This window comes from Oryza sativa, chromosome 11, assembly GCF_034140825.1.
Source record: "Oryza sativa Japonica Group chromosome 11, ASM3414082v1".
Taxonomy (NCBI): Eukaryota; Viridiplantae; Streptophyta; class Magnoliopsida; order Poales; family Poaceae; genus Oryza; species Oryza sativa.
Window position 1 is genome coordinate 594262 of NC_089045.1, and position 17083 is coordinate 611344.

At 45.8% G+C, this 17083-nt stretch overlaps 4 protein-coding genes across 5 annotated transcripts; 2 read left to right on the forward strand and 2 right to left on the reverse strand.

The window, feature by feature from the left end:
• Positions 1 to 347: 347 nt before the first annotated feature.
• On the forward strand, positions 348 to 6775 carry LOC4349582 (transcription factor bHLH61). Of its 2 annotated transcripts, XM_015760385.3 has the most exons (4): positions 348 to 580; positions 1077 to 1193; positions 6130 to 6321; positions 6477 to 6775. In XM_015760385.3, the coding sequence occupies exons 1-4, from the start codon at positions 497 to 499 to the stop codon at positions 6567 to 6569; spliced, it is 486 nt and encodes a 161-aa protein (XP_015615871.1). In that variant the 5' UTR covers positions 348 to 496; the 3' UTR covers positions 6570 to 6775. The 2 variants fall into 2 exon arrangements, with proteins under 2 accessions (XP_015615871.1, XP_015615872.1); XM_015760386.3 differs by lacking the exon at positions 6130 to 6321.
• LOC4349583 (BTB/POZ domain-containing protein At3g56230) lies at positions 6749 to 8779 on the reverse strand. The gene is made up of 3 exons (XM_015760384.3): positions 8278 to 8779; positions 7427 to 7603; positions 6749 to 7331 (listed from the first exon to the last, which is right to left on the reverse strand). The coding sequence occupies exons 1-3, from the start codon at positions 8464 to 8466 to the stop codon at positions 6870 to 6872; spliced, it is 828 nt and encodes a 275-aa protein (XP_015615870.1). The 5' UTR covers positions 8467 to 8779; the 3' UTR covers positions 6749 to 6869.
• Positions 8780 to 11157: 2378 nt separating this feature from the next.
• LOC9269768 (uncharacterized) lies at positions 11158 to 11903 on the reverse strand. Its single transcript, XM_015759930.3, has 2 exons — positions 11778 to 11903; positions 11158 to 11677 (listed from the first exon to the last, which is right to left on the reverse strand). The coding sequence occupies exons 1-2, from the start codon at positions 11836 to 11838 to the stop codon at positions 11421 to 11423; spliced, it is 318 nt and encodes a 105-aa protein (XP_015615416.1). The 5' UTR covers positions 11839 to 11903; the 3' UTR covers positions 11158 to 11420.
• A 2259-nt stretch (positions 11904 to 14162) lies between these two features.
• Positions 14163 to 16608, forward strand: LOC9271062 (uncharacterized). Its single transcript, XM_015761341.3, has 4 exons — positions 14163 to 14514; positions 14593 to 14743; positions 15545 to 15611; positions 16174 to 16608. Exons 1-4 carry the CDS (start codon positions 14268 to 14270, stop codon positions 16315 to 16317), a joined length of 609 nt encoding a protein of 202 aa, XP_015616827.1. The 5' UTR covers positions 14163 to 14267; the 3' UTR covers positions 16318 to 16608.
• Positions 16609 to 17083: the final 475 nt, after the last annotated feature.

A 17083-nucleotide genomic window follows, 5' to 3' on the forward strand; every position in this document is an offset into this window, starting at 1 on the left:
AAGATACAGGCTCCGCCCCTAGAGACGTTTCTTGCTTGTACTCAATCTCTATTACTTAGAGTGGATGATCGACCCTCTTGGTATCAAAATAAAATAGTAAGGAACGTGTGCATACAGAACAAAACGAAGAAGGCAAAGAGACAAGGAAAAACAAGCTAGAGTATTAGTTTTGTCTTAGGATCCATCCTCAGGCTGTCAGGCAACACCAGTGCAGAAACGATAATGCATGTGCACCCCAACGTACAATTGCAATAATCAATACGTACGACAAAGCAAAGTACTGTACTGCCCACTTACGGTATATATCATCATGCATATCATCACTCATCATATTTCAGCTAGTGCCCCCTCGTATATATATAATGACCATGCGAGCTTGTGATTGATCGATCTATATATGATCGAGATGCCCCTTACAAAGTAGCTAGCAGCTGGTCTCTCTCTTGATTTGTGTTTCCGGAGAAAGAGAGAGATCGGGGTCGAGATCGAGGGAGAGATGTCAGGGAAGGATCAGAAGAAAGCAACAACAGCTTTAGAAGAGAAGCTCGAGCTCCTACGTGATGTTACAAAGTCAAGTGCGGTATGTAATTTAACTTAATTTGTATCCATGTTATTATTATTGTTATTATATATGTTTCGGTATCTCCATATCAATTTGAGAATAAGATGAGCTATATTAACTTATATCTACATTGGTTACTTCTAATTTTCCTATTGCAAAAATCGATCTTTTTTCAATGCATCCTCACCTATCTTTTCTCCTAAACTGGAATTTTATAAAGACCGAGCTTAAAACCTAAAACATTAACGACCATCATCCTCCTACGATGGCTTATTACATCGATCTTATGCACCATTTCATATCCGATTTCGGTTTCTAAACCAGCAGTGATTTCCATGCATGTATCAGTGTCGGTTCACTCCCATCCACCGGCAGCGATACTGGCCTGGGCCACACATACTACTGGTTAAAAACTTGTGCGCTTCCAGTTATGAATCGTTAGTGATAGAATTTTCTGTAGCAGTGAGAGTTTAATTACAATTTTCTGTAGCAGTGAATGTATGATTATGTGCAGGCAAACGAGACATCAATCCTTGTAGATGCGTCCAAGTACATCAAAGAGCTCAAGGACAAGGTATCTCAGGAGCCTGAACAGCTGGGCAGCACTAGCAGTTCCATGCCAATGCCAAGAGTATGTGCATCGCATTGTTACTTGTCCCTCTCTCTGTATAATTTGTAAGCTAGGACGCATGCATACAATGATACAAAGTGTATATGGGTAAACAAGTACAATATGTGCTAATACATCTATTATAAATATTCAAACTTTTAAATTTTCACCAACAATTTACATCAAAACAAATTTATGAAATCTAATAATTAAGTTTATGATATTATGATAGTATTTTAAGCAAATATATCCATACCTTTAAATAAGTTACTAAGCCTTCGAGGACTATTGATTTGGTTATGATTTATCCAAATTTTATTTTAAACGTGAAATATTTGTGACTGAAGTGAGTACAGCAATAATGCAAGTCTATTTAGTTTTCCTTAAAAAAAAGGCAAATATATATAGTGCTAATTAACACAAGTCTTCTGTCACACCCCAATCTGGCACCGCTGTACAACGGCACCTGATAGGAGCGTGTCGTAGGAAAAACGGCGCGAACTGCTTCCTACGAAACCGCGATCTCAGTACCAGTCCCAGGACATAGCGCTGGTACCCACGGTGACAAATATGAATCATTGCGAACCTTAAAATAAATAGAGGACTTATTTACCTTATCTTAGGTTGCAGCTCAGAACAGCCTGAGAATACAACCGACGACACGGACGAGGAAACACCAACAGCAGCATCAGCAGCGGAACCAACGGTCTAACACCCAACACCACAGGCGACGGCTGGGAACCAGGACGAAACCCTAACCTTCACTTCACTTCATCTTCACTTCCAGGCGGAGGAACTATATATATATAGAGAGAGAGAGCAAGGGTGAGTACTTTCGTACTCAGCAAGTCACGGGAACTTAGGTGTTTCATGCAAGCTTGGAAGAGAGGCAAGGTTGTTTTGCAAATCCTTTGTTTGAAATCAGTTTGAAATCACTAAGTGATTTATTTCTTTCTAAGTTTGGGCCGAAAAGAGACTTGCGTCTCGATTCGACCTTAAGAGATGTTTTTCAACAACTCAATTGGTAATGTACCGACCTCCCAGGTTAGATCATTACTTCTCAGCTCCCAGAGTCATTTCACTTGTTTAAGCGGCTCCCAGAGCCTTTTTCATTATCTCGGACTCCTAGAGTCTTGCTGCCCAGCAGCACCACAATCCGCTTCCACTCGGGAAGCCTAGTCTATGATGCCCGCAGACATCCCGAATCACACAGATTCGTTTCTGACCACTCAGGTCATCCATCTGCCACATAGGCTGATTCTGGTTACGATTCCCATACCACAACACTTTTCATAAAGCACAGGCAAACAAATCTACGCAACGGGAAACACCTCACATCCGCCCATGACCGTGGGCATGGCTGTTCGAACAGTTGGTTAACCTCTGCAGAGGGGTACACTTTACCCACACAACGCGAACTTGCTCCCATCGCCTAACCCGTGTTCATGACGCACGGTTGGAAAAAGGAGATTCACGACAAGGCATTTCCAAAGCTAACTCTGGGTCACCTCATGCCACATAGAGGGTCTCCCTGACCAACATCAGGCCAACTCCAACTTTCCTTTTAGGACTCCTGGGTGCCTTCCTCTGTTTCGGACTCCCAGGATGCCTCTACCGCCACATCCCGGCTTTCCGCCTCTATTGGCATACAAGATTTCCCAAAAGCAGCTAATTACTTAGCCAGGGTGTCCCATACCACCATGTGGTTGCACTTGTTATGCTTGATGAATTTCCCACAGAAATCGGTCCTTATATGCGAATACGGGACGGCGCCACCCAGGCACAACACCCGCATCGCGAGTTTTCACAATTCATTTTATTTTCAAACACACCGACACCACATGTCGGGTTTTCAAGGCTTCTCAAACCCATTTCCCAAATTTTCGACAATCAACGGTGTATGTGGGATATTTGGTATACGTGCTCAGAGAGCACGGATACCGAGGTACCACAAGGGTGGAGCGACAAGGAATCAGGGTAGTACAACCTACAGGAATTAGTGCGACTACTGGGTAGGTCCGTCGGTTTGGCACGCAAACCGAGGCCAAGCAAGTTAAATGTGTGATTCTAATAATGCAAGTTGCAAACAAAATAATAATGATTATCCAATTATAGGAGTAATTGATCAAAGGGTGACTTGCCTTGCTCAAGGTCTTCAAGGAGCTTCATGAATCTTCGAGAAAACCCGCGATCGACGAAAAATCCGGTAACCGCGACTATACGCAAACAATTAAAACCTAAACAAAAGACCAAAGGAAAAACCCTATTTAGACTAATTAATAGTGCCATTAGATAGATCTCAATTTTAGAGGGTTACTGGAAGTGGAACGGAGTCAATCGGAATTACGGATCGAGAGATATGAATTTTGGAAGCTCGAATGGGATTCTCCGGACTAGGAAATGATTTATCGGGATTTTTTGGAATACGAGAAATGGTTTATGGAATTTGTAGAAATAATATTCTCAAGACTATTATTGATAGTCACTGACGTACGGGACCAAAGGAAGGGATTTATGGAATAAAGGATTGATTTATGGAACAAGGGAAAAAGGATTTAATAATTTATCAAACCCTTTTTTGGAAGAATTTGAGGGAGGGACCGGATTTAGACTTTCCCGAGCGGCTTGGCGCGGCCCGAGAGGATTTGCGCGGCTCCGCCGAACCAAATGGGCCAGCGCGGGCGCGAGGAGGCAGCCCATTAGGGGCGCGCGGGAGAGAGGGAGCGGTCCGGTGGACCGGGCTCACCTCGCGGGGTCTCGAGTGGGGCCCGCTTGTCGGTGGCACGGCTCACCGTGGGAGCGGTGCATGCGGCGCGACGCTAGGGTTTGGGGGAGGACGTGGTGCACGCGCGGCGCGCGGGTGGACGGGGCTAGCGGCGGGCCCACGCGCAGCCGCTCGGCTCACCGTGGACCGCGCGCGCGAGGGGGGACGGAGGGAGGCGGCTGACCGGGGTCAGCTTGACCCGGTCCATGCCGAGGTGGCGCCGACGTGGTGCCTTCGTGGCAGCCACGCGGGCCGGCGGGAGGAGGAAGAAGGGAGGGGGCGAGATAGACGGCGGACGGCGGTGGCGTTCACCGGAGCAAGGCGCGACCTCAACGGGAAAAGGAAGCACACCGGGGGGGGTGGAAGGGACGAGAGGAAGCGAGCCGACGGCTCGGATTCGCCGGAGGGAGGCCGGCGACGACGAATCGCGGCGGCGCACACCGGGGGCGAGAAAAAGGGAAAACGGCGGAGGGGCGACGAGGAATCGATTCAAGACGACGAGAGCATCTCCGAGGAGCAAGGAATTCATTTCCGGTTCCGGATTGGACGGAGCGGTGCCGTGGTGGCCTTCGGGAGCGGGCGGCAATGGCGGAGAGGCCATGCCGGGTGGCGGCGGGGCTTGGGGCGGCGTCCGTGCGTGTTCGAGAGGCTAGCCGAGCTACCACACGAGCTATTGAGGGAGAGGGCGAGCGAGAAGGGAGAACGGAGGGTGGCACTACCAAGCCGGGACGGGCGCAGTGACGAGCGGCCGATGGCGCGGGAGCGAGCTCTCCGGCCTCGGGCCCGGGAAGGGGAAGGAGACGGCGCCCGGAGTCCCGCGCCTGCTCCTCGCGCGCACGCCGGCTTCACTAGCACGCGTGACGGCGGAGGGAGGAGAGGACGGCGGTAGCAAGGCGGCAAAGGCACGGCAGGGCGAAAACGAGAGAGATAGAGAGGAGGGGCTCGGCTGCGGTTTTATAGATGGCAATGTCGGTTTGGGGAGGAAGAACCGACATTGGTGGTCAAGGAGGAGGAGTTGCGGTCGTCGGTACATGCGGCCAAGCGGTGGCAGGGTTGACGATGGCGCCGGTTGGGGAAGAGGCAAAAAGGGGAGGGAAAGGAGCTTTGCTCCCTTGCCAATTTGGGGAGGGAGAGGGATGGGAGCGGGAGCTCGGCCTCACCGGTTTGGACGGGCGCGGGTGGAGCGGCGCGGGTACGCGCGCTGGCTCGCGGGGCAGGGCGCGGCGCAGGCGGCGCAGCGCGGCAAGGCGCGGGGCCGGGCGGCACAGGCACGGGTAGTAGGCAGCTGACGACGGCGGCGACCGCGCGGGCGCGCGCGCGAAGCAACGGCACGCGGGTTCGAATTTGCGGGCGGGGAGCTTGCCGGGGAGGGAGACGTGGAGAGGGAAAGTGAGAGAACGGGAGAGAGAGAGGGAGCGAGCGCTCGGCTTGGCTCACGCGCACGCGCGTGCGGCGCACGAGCAGAGCGAGGGAGGGGAGAGCTGAGGGAGAGAAAGAGCGAGCCGGGAGAGAGAGATGGGCCGAGGAGGGAATTCGGCCCACCGAATCTGAGGGAGGCGAACTAGACTTTTGCTGAAAGATTGATTTGGAGAAGATTTAGGGTTTGGAGTTGGAATTGAATAGGAATTGGAATAATTTGGATTCGGAGGAGTATTTGGCGAGGATTCAAAGGAAGGATTTGAATTTCAGAATTTGATTTCGGGAATTGAATTGGAAGAGGAACTTTGATGAGGTGGTGAATTTTCATTTTGGTGAGAGGGGACAAGGAGATTTAAACTGAGATCCACGGCACGACTTAGACTCACACTGAAAGATCAAATTTTTCGCAATTAGGATTTTGCCGAAATAGTTTTTAACGTCTCGCGAAAAGCGGAGCGTTACATCTTCACCAATGAAGCAAGCGAATTTCTGAAGAATATAGCTTTGGATCTTCAGCAAAGGAGACCGCTTCCGAGCAAGTCGGGTGGCCGGGCCTGGGCTGCACCGCTACCATCTTTACTACGGATAGCTGTTGACGTCCATAAAAATCAATCCATCACTGAAAAACGCTATTAGTCGTCTGGACTCGACGGTGGGTCTAGTTCCGCAACTAATTCTCTTGATACTTTAAGTTTCGAATTGTAGCTCATTGAGCATAAAATGTGTCGGGAAAAAAAACATAATGCCGTATTGAACACGTATGGATGTATGCAGGTCAGTGTTTCATCGGTAGAGCTAGAGAAGAAGATAGGTTTTCGAATCAATGTGTCAATGGAGAAGAGTCAGCCTGAGTTGCTGACGTCGGTGTTAGAAGCATTCGAGGAGCTTGGCCTCGACGTCCTTGATGCTGACGTGTCGTGCGCAGACGACACCGCTTTTCGTCTTGAAGCGCTTGGATCCAGCCAAGTACGTGCCACTAATTATTTATCGATAGATCAAGTTATTTCGTTGATTAATTTGGCTGATTAAGCCGGCCCTTTCTTGTGACAACGGAAGAATATTTATACTTAAATTAAATCTTTGGTGAATTATTTATTAGTACTTACTTGTTGTATTTACAGAGTGAAGCTGCAGAGACAAGCGTGGATGAGCAAATGGTTCGTCATGCAGTGCTGCAAGCCATCAAGAAATGCATTGACGGATCATCAATTTGATCCAGAATGAATTTTATGTTTCGACTTAAATTCTCATCTGCCGTAGCGCAAACTTATTGTGATGATACTAAATATATCTATATTTTCAGTTAATTTTGTTGTAAAAATTAGCTATCTTTTGGTGCTGAATGAACAAGGGCGGCGTTTAATTTGTCGTTTAAATATTCGTGCAAAGAAACTAATATAAATTGCATATATTGATCACATTAATCTTCCAGAGATGCATGTACTATCATTTACACGTATACATCGCACGTCGTCTAACTAAATTCTAAATCAACGAAGGAAAAAAAAAGAATATTAAGGCGTCTTGGCGGGTAAGCTTTTATTGGCGAGAAGTGTGCGGGTGATCTGGACGCAGAGGGCGGCGTTCCTGACGGCGAACTCCTCGTACTCCGGCGAGAACACCACCTCCTCCGCGTGCTCCACCACCGTCCCCATGGCGCGCTCCTTCAGCGCCGCGCTCGAGCTCAGCTCCGCCACCTCCAGCGTCCGCAGCACGTTGCCCGCCTCCACCCCCGCCGCCAGCCGCGCCTCGCAAGCTCGCCGGAGGAACGGCACGTCGTACTTGTCGCCGGCGACCAGCAGCGCGTGCAGGTGCCGCTCCTCCGCGCACGTCGCCAGGGAGCCCGTGTAGAGGAAGGCGAGGAGGTGGGAGAGCTCGTCGTGGGTCAGCTCCGGTAGCGACAGAGAGTCGCCGGCGGGGGCCTTGCAGTCGTCGTCGCCGGCGAGGATGTGCCGGAACACCTCCGACCTGGTCGCCTGTATATAGCTGGGCCTAATTAGTTTCATTGGGCCGAATCAAACTAAAAGAAGGCCGGCCTATTAGGCTGAAATTGAGGGAGAGAGAGACTGACAAGGATGGCCTTGTGGGCTTGGATTGGAGGCCCAGTTCCAGGCCTGATGGCGATGTCGGTGTGGATGCCGTCCTTCCACGCCGCCGCGAAGCCTTCCTGGAGAAACGATGCCCTCTGCTTGGTCTCCTCCTCTCTGCATCGCATCTGCTTCACCTCCTCCCACGCATCTCTCAATCCCTACATTGCGTAACACGCACAAATGTTAGCACCATGATGCTGATTAGTGTAGTATGTCCCATGCACCCCCACCAAAAAAAAAAGCATTAATCTGTGATTGTTCAGAATTAATTCTTTCTGAAGATTAGCATAACAACTTGTCCAAGGCATGCACCTTTATTTCCTCATTCCAGCTATTGCAATCAAGGAGAATCTTATGTATGTCATGCCGGTTTGGTTTTTTAATAAAAAAAAGATAACATCAGCTGTTGAAGCACACTAGTATATAAAATACAGCTTCTGAAAACGGGCTTTAAGCATCGATCAATCATGAACCTTTTGACAATGAGATTTCCACCAAACCTATCATTCTCATGCAGCTCTCGATTGAGACTTGCTCCTCACCATTAACCAACACAACGTTGACAGCAAACCTGACGCATGCGTCAATGAAACTGAATGATGTAACCAATGCAACAAGAGTTTATATTCATTACATGCGACATGGAATTCCTTTTTATCAATTCATTCTCTTCCGAAATTGCTCTGCTCCTAGAATCTAGAAACACGCAAGGAAAGATTTTTCATGGAAGCAGAGCACACGGCACAATTGAGAATTTGAGATGGTTGTAAACCGAACATACCAATCCTAAAGGACTAATAAAGGAGCAAAATGAGATATGAGAAGGTCTTACCTTGATTGTGCTATTGAGCTTTGTCAATCTGCTGGGCTTCACCGAGCCTTGATCAGCATCGGCGTGCTCGTCGTCGTCGTCGTTGAAGAAGGCGATGATGGCCTTGGCACCTTCATAGCACGCAGCGCAGATGGCGTTCCTTGGAAGCCTGTACATGGACGCCATGGGACTGCACACGCAGCAATCCATTGTTTCTTCTCGCCTTCTCCTTCTCCTGCTGCTCCTGCTGCTGCCTTCTGCCTTCTTTTCCTTCTTCCTTCTCCTTGTGGCTAGGCAACGACGTGAACAGCAACGCTAGCATTGTGTTTTTGAGCTGTGGTGAGGCTATAAAAACGAATGCTTGGGACGACAGGGGGATAGAGAGGAGGATGGTGTGTTGGCTATTTCGTTTGCAGGGACTAATGTATTGTAATGAGTGGTGGTTGCTAACTAAGACAACCAGGGGAATTAAAATTCTCCTGCTCTCTCTTTCTTCAGTACACGTTTGTTCTCCACAGAGAGAAAAAAAAAGATATGCAAAATGTGCAACTCATGAATGTAGTAGGTACATTTAGCACTTTTTTGTTTCAGTACATTGACTAAAATGGCCTTACGTCCTTTTACAAAATGAAGTGCATATTAATGTACAGTGAACAGTCATTCATAACATTCAAGTTGGGTCCTAATCCTACAGGACTAAGAGAATGCCTTGTCAATAAAGTTAGAGAAAGCATGGGATTTCCTTTTAATGGAACGCAACGTACAATTGTCTATTTAGGCCAAGGCCAACTACCGTTTACCAAAAACAGTCTGTTCATAGAATGTAGAGATTAAATTTTACTTAAGAATTACTAGCGATGCAAATAAATATGGGAGCAGTAGTAGCAGAGTCATTGATCAATATAATGTCAAAGACTCAAAGTGCTGTCTCTTTATACTTAGTGGTTTCTTTTCAGTTCATGAATCTTCATCTTGCAACTTGTTTGAAAATGAAAAGAACAAAACAATGTGATATGTTTTAAAAAATTTTAAGATAATGGAAGCTTTATTATGACTCAGTCAAATAACACCAAGATGATACATTTCAACCGAGCCCACCCCGGCCTCTGCATAAAATACACACAGCTAATAAAAGGATAAAACTAAATCCCCATCACAAAACATAGGTATTAGTGACTATCAATCCGTAGACTAGATCGTCATCCATGCTCTTGGGTAAAAGCATCCCGTGCCACCTGGTGCAAACGTCGAGATACCACCACAATAGTATCCCGCAATCCCGGTTTGTGGAGGATAGCCCAGATACGTAGCTATAGAGTAACTATAGTAATAACCTATGTTTTGAAAATTTTTGGCATGATATTTTGTTATGCATTTCCTTGCGAGAAAAAAAAACTGTGATATGTTTAATTTTGAAAAAAAATAAGGCATGAAAAGTTGCTGTCCTATGCGTTTTCTCGCAAGAAAACTCTGTTTTAAAATGAATACTATGCATATTACCAAGGAAAGGAACACATGACCAATATAGTTGAGGGGACAATACTGTCTTTTCCTCTCAAGATATAAGTAGACCTCAGAAGAACATAATCTGAAATTAACTCAGACAAAATGATGAATTCATGATTATATAATGCGTGAAGGAATCATAGGGAGAAGGTTGATAAGGACTTTCCAACCTTATAAGAGACTTTAGGTAGGAAGTAGGAGTTGGCCGGAGGCATGGAGGGTGGCACGGCCTTGGCTAATGTGTTAACAAGCTAACCACTTCCCTCCCACTCCTCACCCAACGGCCTGTGTTTGATACTATAACAAAGCATGATATACCAGAAAACTAGATATGATGATTTAAACAATCCATTTTGCTGCTAAGAGCAGAAGCTGGAAGGATGTTCCTGGCTTCCTGCAATTACTGTCTCAGGATGAGCTAGCAAGCTATAAGCCTATAACAGTACAAGTAGTAACATAGTATATTAAGCTAGCTTTTCAAAATGTTTTTACTGTAGGCCTTCTTAATAATTTGATTGTAGCAGGAACAAAAATATGCATGAGGAATAGACAGTCCTGGGATTACAGAAGGTCTACACTAGTCACTAGTGGGAAATTAAGGCAGTCCTGCTCGCTCCTGCAATTTGTGTTGATAAAAAATGAAAAGGGTGAAGACAAATTTGGCGGGAGATCAACGTCGGGGAATGGATATATATGTTGGTTGGCACATAATAATCCATCATATATATCCTCTCCATGATTGGCCTAGTGTAGTTGTGGAGTCAATCAATGAAATGGATGGATGGAAGCATCTCATTCTCATTAGCAAGCTTATTAAGGATGCCTCCATTTATCCTCTCTTCAAGAGCATTCTTAAAATACGGAGAGCACATTAATTGTTCTGCATATATTCAGGTTATATATATTTTCTGCATATGCTGAGGTTTAATTCCTTGACAACAATTTTTTTGGGATCTCATTCTGATTGAAAAGCAAGGTATCGGACCAGAAGCAGAGGCCTCACGGTTACCTGGGCCAGGCGTCTGTATGTCTCATGGGCCTTAGCCCATGGCCTAAAGACGCCTGCCAATAATCGCTAACTAAAACATTTTATTTTATTATTTATTATTAAATAAATCATGTGTTGAACAATTAGCGGAACTTGTGACAGACCATGTAGTAGTCCTTGTAGAGTAGTGCTGACTTGTTGATCCTAACAGCATGGCTTGACTCCAAGCCGGACTATTATTGATAACAAAACGGAAGATTGGTAGGAGTAATAATAAAATGTCACGATTACTGAATCTGAATGACGCCCTTCTCAACAGAACGTTGGCAGTTAATCCGTAACCTTAGGTTGAGCATATACTCATTTTTAGTGCATCTTTTAGAGATCAATTTATATGGAGGAACAAATAAGCATACCACTGACATCAATTGTAATCAAGGCATCGGAAAAGCAGGGTCCGGATGGAATGGAATGGATAATTACATAGTACAGAGCAGAGGATGGGTTGGAGTGGATAAGACCATCCTAGGTGGATGGATTAGGAGGAGGACATACTCTATTATTAAGATAAGATAAAACTAATGGAGCCGATTAGATTATTACTAATTGATCATCGTGATCGTCATCATCTTCATTTGTCTGCATCTTGCAGCAGGAAGGAAGGGTAGCACTACCAGCTCCACCTCTCGTTCTCCTGGCCGTCGTCGGTGGTGGCCGGCGGCAGCTGCGAGTAGAAGTCGTAGTCCAAGCTGCTGCTGTTGTTGGTGTTGGATGATGGGTTGTAGTAGTGGTGCGCAAGGGCGGCTCCACCGAGGACGGCGAGGGTGAGGGCCTGCGCGTGAAGCCTGGCGTGGATCAGCCGCATCTGCGGCGTCTTCCTCCGCCCGTACGCCACCGATGCGCCCACCGCCGTCGCCCACAGCCCTCCTGAATACACGAATGTTCAGAAAGGATTGACTGATTAAGGAGTACTGTAGAGATGAAGGAATTGGATTGAATCAGAAAGGGGATCGATTCGATGGATTACCGATGCTGGCCAGCTTGTGTTCCTCCACCCACGACTGCACCGATGAGCTCAGCCGCTCCATCTTCTTGATGATTTTCGACGACTCTGAATCTGAGGATGTGATCTGGGAGTGAGACTGTGAGTGATGAGAAATGGGATGCTATCGCATCGAATTTATAGGAACAGCCCCAACACACAAAAACAAAACCGTCAGCAAACACATAGTACCACTGAAACCAGTGGCCGGGCCACCTGCTTCTTGTGGGCCGCCGTTTCTTTGCTACAAGGCTCCCAAGGTTGTCGGTTTTGCTTGCTCCCAACAGTTGGCTCTATCGGTTTTGGACTCTTTGGTCTTCCTTGTCTGTTGGCTACTCACATGGTTTCTTCTCTTCTCTTCTCTTGCCAAGGCATCTGCCTCGTTCATGTTTGCCTTGCATGTTTCACAACTATTGTGTTGTTTCTTACTAGTAGTAACAAGTAAAAGGCCCAGTCAATAGTCATTGTATTTTACATTTGCTGAGGCTTGCTTATTTCACACAGGAACATGATGATTTTTTTTCTACAAAAAGAAAAATTCATAAGACTTCAATGGCAAAACAGATCATTAAAAAACATGAAAATTAATGTAGGAATAGCCGTTTGGATAGCCACTAATAAAACACTAAAATTTGAGAAGGGAAAGATAGATAGATACCACAAATAAAATTCCCTTGAGATCAGGTCTTTAATTTTTATTGAATGAGGCATTTCATAGGAATTTCGTAGGATCATACCCATTCTTCATCGAAATGAATATATAGAAAAGTTAATGTAAGATTTAAAATCATGCAAAAGTCTCGTATTTTCTTGTTCAGAAACTCCCCTAGTCGAGAATGGCATCATGACAAATCCAAGTACAGAATAATATTTTAACCAAACCACATCATCAATTAATAAGACCCTGTTTAGATGTGACTAAAACTTTTAAGTCCCTATCACATATGATGTTTGGACACTAATTATAAATATTAAATGTAGACTATTAATAAAACCCATCCATATTCTTGGACTAATTCGCGAGACGAATCTATTGAGCCTAATTAATCCATGATTAGCCTATGTGATGCTACGGTAAACATTCTCTAATTATAGATTAATTAGGCTTAAAAAATTTGTCTCCCAAATTAGCTTTCATTTATGTAATTAGTTTTGTAAGTAGTCTATATTTAATACTCTAAATTAGTGTCTAAATACAGAGACTAAAGTTAAGTCCCTAGATCAAACACCACCTAACCCTCCTACCCATACCGTTTTCCTCACGTTTTTAGAGTTTTTTTTCTCCTCGAGAGGTTAACACGTAATTTTCTACGGTTTATTTTAATAATGCCATAATAGCATGGGGGCTGTGACAATTTGACAATAGTCCCACATAATTCCTCTGTACTGACCTTGTGGACAACAGAATTATTATTTAGATACTAGAGGGATCTAAGAATTCTTAAGAGGGTCTAATACACTACTACTTATTTATCTTAATTAATTAATTGGGCAATTCTATGTTGAAAAAATTGTTGGAGGGTCGTTCCCGTTTGTCTCTGCTATTAGCTGCACGTAGCCTTAGATATATTGGGTTCTCTCTCTTTCTCCCCCATTTCTCTTCATGGGAGCGAGTGCCGGATCATCAGCGGCAGCGGCGGACGCGGGCCAAAGCGGCGGCGGCCGGCGCATCCTCCAACCTCATCCCGTCCAGCGTTCACCCGACGTCGCCCGTCGCAAGGCTGGATATCGCTAGACAAGCGCTCGGGCGGCAGCCGCAGGAGGGTCCGCCCTCTGCGGCGCTGGCAAGCACTGTCAACTGCGCCGCTGGGAGTCGCCCTTGCTGCCCTCCTCCTTGCGCACTCATCTCCTTTGGCGTCTTCTCCCTCCCGGCCTCCGCCCCCAACGCCTCCACCACCGGGGCTGCTGACGACAACGATCCACCGTCAGTTGAAGAAGGAAGAAACAGGGAGAAAGAGAGAGATCGAGGAGGAAGAAGGAAGGAAAGAGGATGCCATTCCTATATTATTTTTGTGTGAATGATAAATGGGTCCTGCACATATTTTTTTAATTAATACACATAAGCGCCACATCAACTCCACGTAGAACGAAAACCGAGTCAACACTGTCACATCAGCGAAATCGCCCTACAAAACCTCTGAGGGAGCCAAACCGTTTCGGTTTTATAGTTGTGGGGCCAAAATATCCAGTATTGTGATTGAGAGATACTACGAATTAGATTCAGTCAATACTTAAGGAAGTCAAAGTGAACTTATTTCCGTGGCGTATATCCCTTATTTCGATGGGTGGGCTTGGGCTGACAAACAATCACACTCTCGGCCCAAAACTTGCATCTTTTCTTTGGAAAAAATTCCCCTTCTGGCTTCTTCTGCAATCTTCTTCTCCGACTCCGGCCACCGACCACCGCCCCTGCGTTCCCGCTCTACTCTTCCGCCGCCGCCGCCGTCAGCGTCAGCGACTCGACTCAGCGATGCGATGGAGCCGGCCGCTGCTACCACGACACCGCCGCCGTCGGAGAGGCACCGCAGCCCTAAGGTGAAGCGGCAGCGGAGTGCGGCGGCGCAGCCGTTGGGCGACGTCACCAACCTCCTCCTCCCGAGCACCCCGACCAACCCCACCACCGGCCGCCCCCGCCCACTCCCCTCCGACACCACCGCCGCTGCCTCCACTTGCTCCGCGTCTCCCTCGCACACTCCCGTCTCCAAGCCTTCTTCCGCCTCCGGTGAGACCACTGCCCCCAATCCAATCTCTGCGCGCTTCGTTGTAGCAATTGGGATTTTGCTAACGCTCGCCATTGCAGCTGCTGAGGAGCGTAGCTTGGTTAAATCGGCCATCTCCACCGTGTATACAAGGCGCAACACCGCCCAGAAGAGGAGAACCAACGACAACACACCATTTCCTGCCGGAACATCAAGCTGCCCTCCTCCTGCAACTCTTGCAAGTAAAAACAGGTTGCTCCCCACTTTTCTTTCTTTATCTGCATGCACCTACTACAGATTTCATTCACTTTCATTTCGTAATAATTTTGCTTCATCCCAAACGGCACTACCTTGTTGTGCAAATTGACTTATGGGACAAAGACACTGCAAGCTTCTAGTGCTGGGGTCTGGGGTGGTTAGTGCCTTGGATCATTCTCTTGTTTTAGCCTGAAAATCAGCTACATTAAACTGAATGTGGAAGTAATCCAGACTTTTGTTCTGTCTGACAATGCATTGCAGTTGGAAATGGTACAATAAGAGTAAAAGGTCCATGACAATCACTGTCACCACTTTAGCACGATGCTGTATGTCTGTACTTTGACTCATGTAGAAGGATAAATGTTATGTTCCTACCCAGATAATTGCAAATCTTGTAAAGGAAATTGTGGGCATCCTATCTGCATTACTGTGAAGAATCTGTATGTTTCCCGTCAAAAAAAAAAGGGGAATCTGTATGTTGAGATTGTAAGGCTCTTTTTTTTTTTAGAGAAGGGTATTTTTTACCCGGCCTCTACATCCAACCGGATATATACGGCCATTGAAATAGGGAACTTAGCCCCGCAAATAACCCAATCTGAAATTCGCTTCATAGGAGATTTGAACTCAGGACCTTGGGGTACTACTTAGGTCACTGTAACCACTAGGCTACATGCCCTTTCGTTAAAGTCCCTGAGAAAGTGTTGTGCTGTTAGTTCATTCACAGCCAACAAATAGTTACAGTGGGTGATATCTGAAATACTAAATTGCACTTTTCTTTGTTGTTTTTCTGACTAGGAAAACCTCTATGGCTCAGGGTACTCGGCCTATTTCATCCTTGGTTCCTTGTCATCGATCTAAAAAGGTCAGTTGCATTTCCTAGAACCATAATACATGTTTTGTTATTAGGTATTGAATCATTGTGCTATTGCCTCTTGGAGTGATCTACATGATGCACTGTCCATTACATTTTTGCCCACCTTTGCCATGTAATAATTACTAAAAGCTAAATGTGCTATGTATTTGATTTCTCTTGCACTTCCCTGACCATATTTATATATATTCTGCAATTCAACTGTGATACTGCATATCCAGATGTTATCCTATGAATATTTTGACACACACTGCATTAGTGTGCTTTATGGATATATGCTATGATGCTAAGTATAATATGCTCTTGCCCGGCGAAGTATAATATGCTCTTGGCCATTTTAGGAATCACCTAGCTTAGGTACACAAGTAGAGTGCACTGTTCTTGTTTTGTTTTTGAGTTTCGGTCCTAGATATTTCATCGGGTGAGCCGGTGAAGGTAATGAAACCAGCTGCACCAGTGTCTTCATAAACAGCTTTTGCAGAAACGCCTCTCAAAGAAAAATAAACAGTTGTCATGATGTTTCACCTTTTTTATTGCTTGAAACTTTGAACAGACGAAGAGCACGAGGATGGAGAATACATCTTCAGGTAAACATATGCTACCAGAAGATTTTGTCAAGAAGCAGAGAGCCTACTTTGAGGAGGTTGATGCCTTTGAGCTGCCAGAGGAGGAGGCCTCAGAGACGGACCTGGAGTGAAGACTCAAGTTAAATCAGTGTATCGGTGCAGCTAGCTTGTATGAAATTACTAGAATATGTGACTACCCTACCTGTACAGAAGCACGCTCGCATAGTTTTACAACAATGTAACTGCGAGTTAGTATAACCCGTGTACCGCAATCATCACCAGTCAAAGCGCTACTGACGTTCTCTCTGTCTTCTGCTTATAGTTGTACAATATCAAGTAGTACTTAGATATCAAGATGAGACCGGTGCTTTCCCCCGTTTGACCTAAACAATGGCTATGATCTTTGTTTTTTCTGGAAGTAACTGCTGGCTTGAAGTACTAATTTTTCTTCAAAGTTACTTCTGATGATTTTTCTTCAGTTTTCTTCAAAGTTACAGGAGTACATAAATTTGCTTCAATCTATGACTGGCATTTTACTCGACACCCTCAGCCTAATTATGCTAGAAGCTATAGATGGAGCTTCATGTGCCTAGCACCAACACAAAAGTCATAACATGTCGCCGTTCAACATGTGCTTTTGCAGCATGCAGTATAAGGTGTGGACTGATGACTTATCAAATCAACCAAAACCAAACATTTGTTTCTTTGTAATAATCAATTAAACAGAGATACTTATTGCGATACTGCCATTATTAGACCATTCCCAACCCAAGAGATTAGATATAGTTTTCATAAACTTCACATCATCAAGAAACTAGTACTAGACACTACTTTTCTAATACAAACACCACTACTCCATACTTAACTTTAATGCTACTTATCTCACATAGTGTCTTG

Bases quoted from the DNA above. Each gene is read 5' to 3' on its own strand.
- LOC4349582 (XM_015760385.3), top strand. From the start codon at position 497: ATGTCAGGGAAGGATCAGAAGAAAGCAACAACAGCTTTAGAAGAGAAG. The intron at 1,194-6,129 runs GTATGTGCATCG...GGATGTATGCAG, and splicing joins GTTCCATGCCAATGCCAAGA to GTCAGTGTTTCATCGGTAGA. The intron at 6,322-6,476 runs GTACGTGCCACT...TTGTATTTACAG, and splicing joins AAGCGCTTGGATCCAGCCAA to AGTGAAGCTGCAGAGACAAG.
- LOC4349583 (XM_015760384.3), bottom strand. From the start codon at position 8,466: ATGGATTGCTGCGTGTGCAGTCCCATGGCGTCCATGTACAGGCTTCCA. The intron at 7,604-8,277 runs GTAAGACCTTCT...TACGCAATGTAG, and splicing joins AGCTCAATAGCACAATCAAG to GGATTGAGAGATGCGTGGGA. The intron at 7,332-7,426 runs GTCAGTCTCTCT...AGCTATATACAG, and splicing joins AAGCCCACAAGGCCATCCTT to GCGACCAGGTCGGAGGTGTT.
- LOC9269768 (XM_015759930.3), bottom strand. From the start codon at position 11,838: ATGGAGCGGCTGAGCTCATCGGTGCAGTCGTGGGTGGAGGAACACAAG. The intron at 11,678-11,777 runs GTAATCCATCGA...TCGTGTATTCAG, and splicing joins ACACAAGCTGGCCAGCATCG to GAGGGCTGTGGGCGACGGCG.
- LOC9271062 (XM_015761341.3), top strand. From the start codon at position 14,268: ATGGAGCCGGCCGCTGCTACCACGACACCGCCGCCGTCGGAGAGGCAC. The intron at 14,515-14,592 runs GTGAGACCACTG...TCGCCATTGCAG, and splicing joins CAAGCCTTCTTCCGCCTCCG to CTGCTGAGGAGCGTAGCTTG. The intron at 14,744-15,544 runs GTTGCTCCCCAC...TTTTCTGACTAG, and splicing joins ACTCTTGCAAGTAAAAACAG to GAAAACCTCTATGGCTCAGG.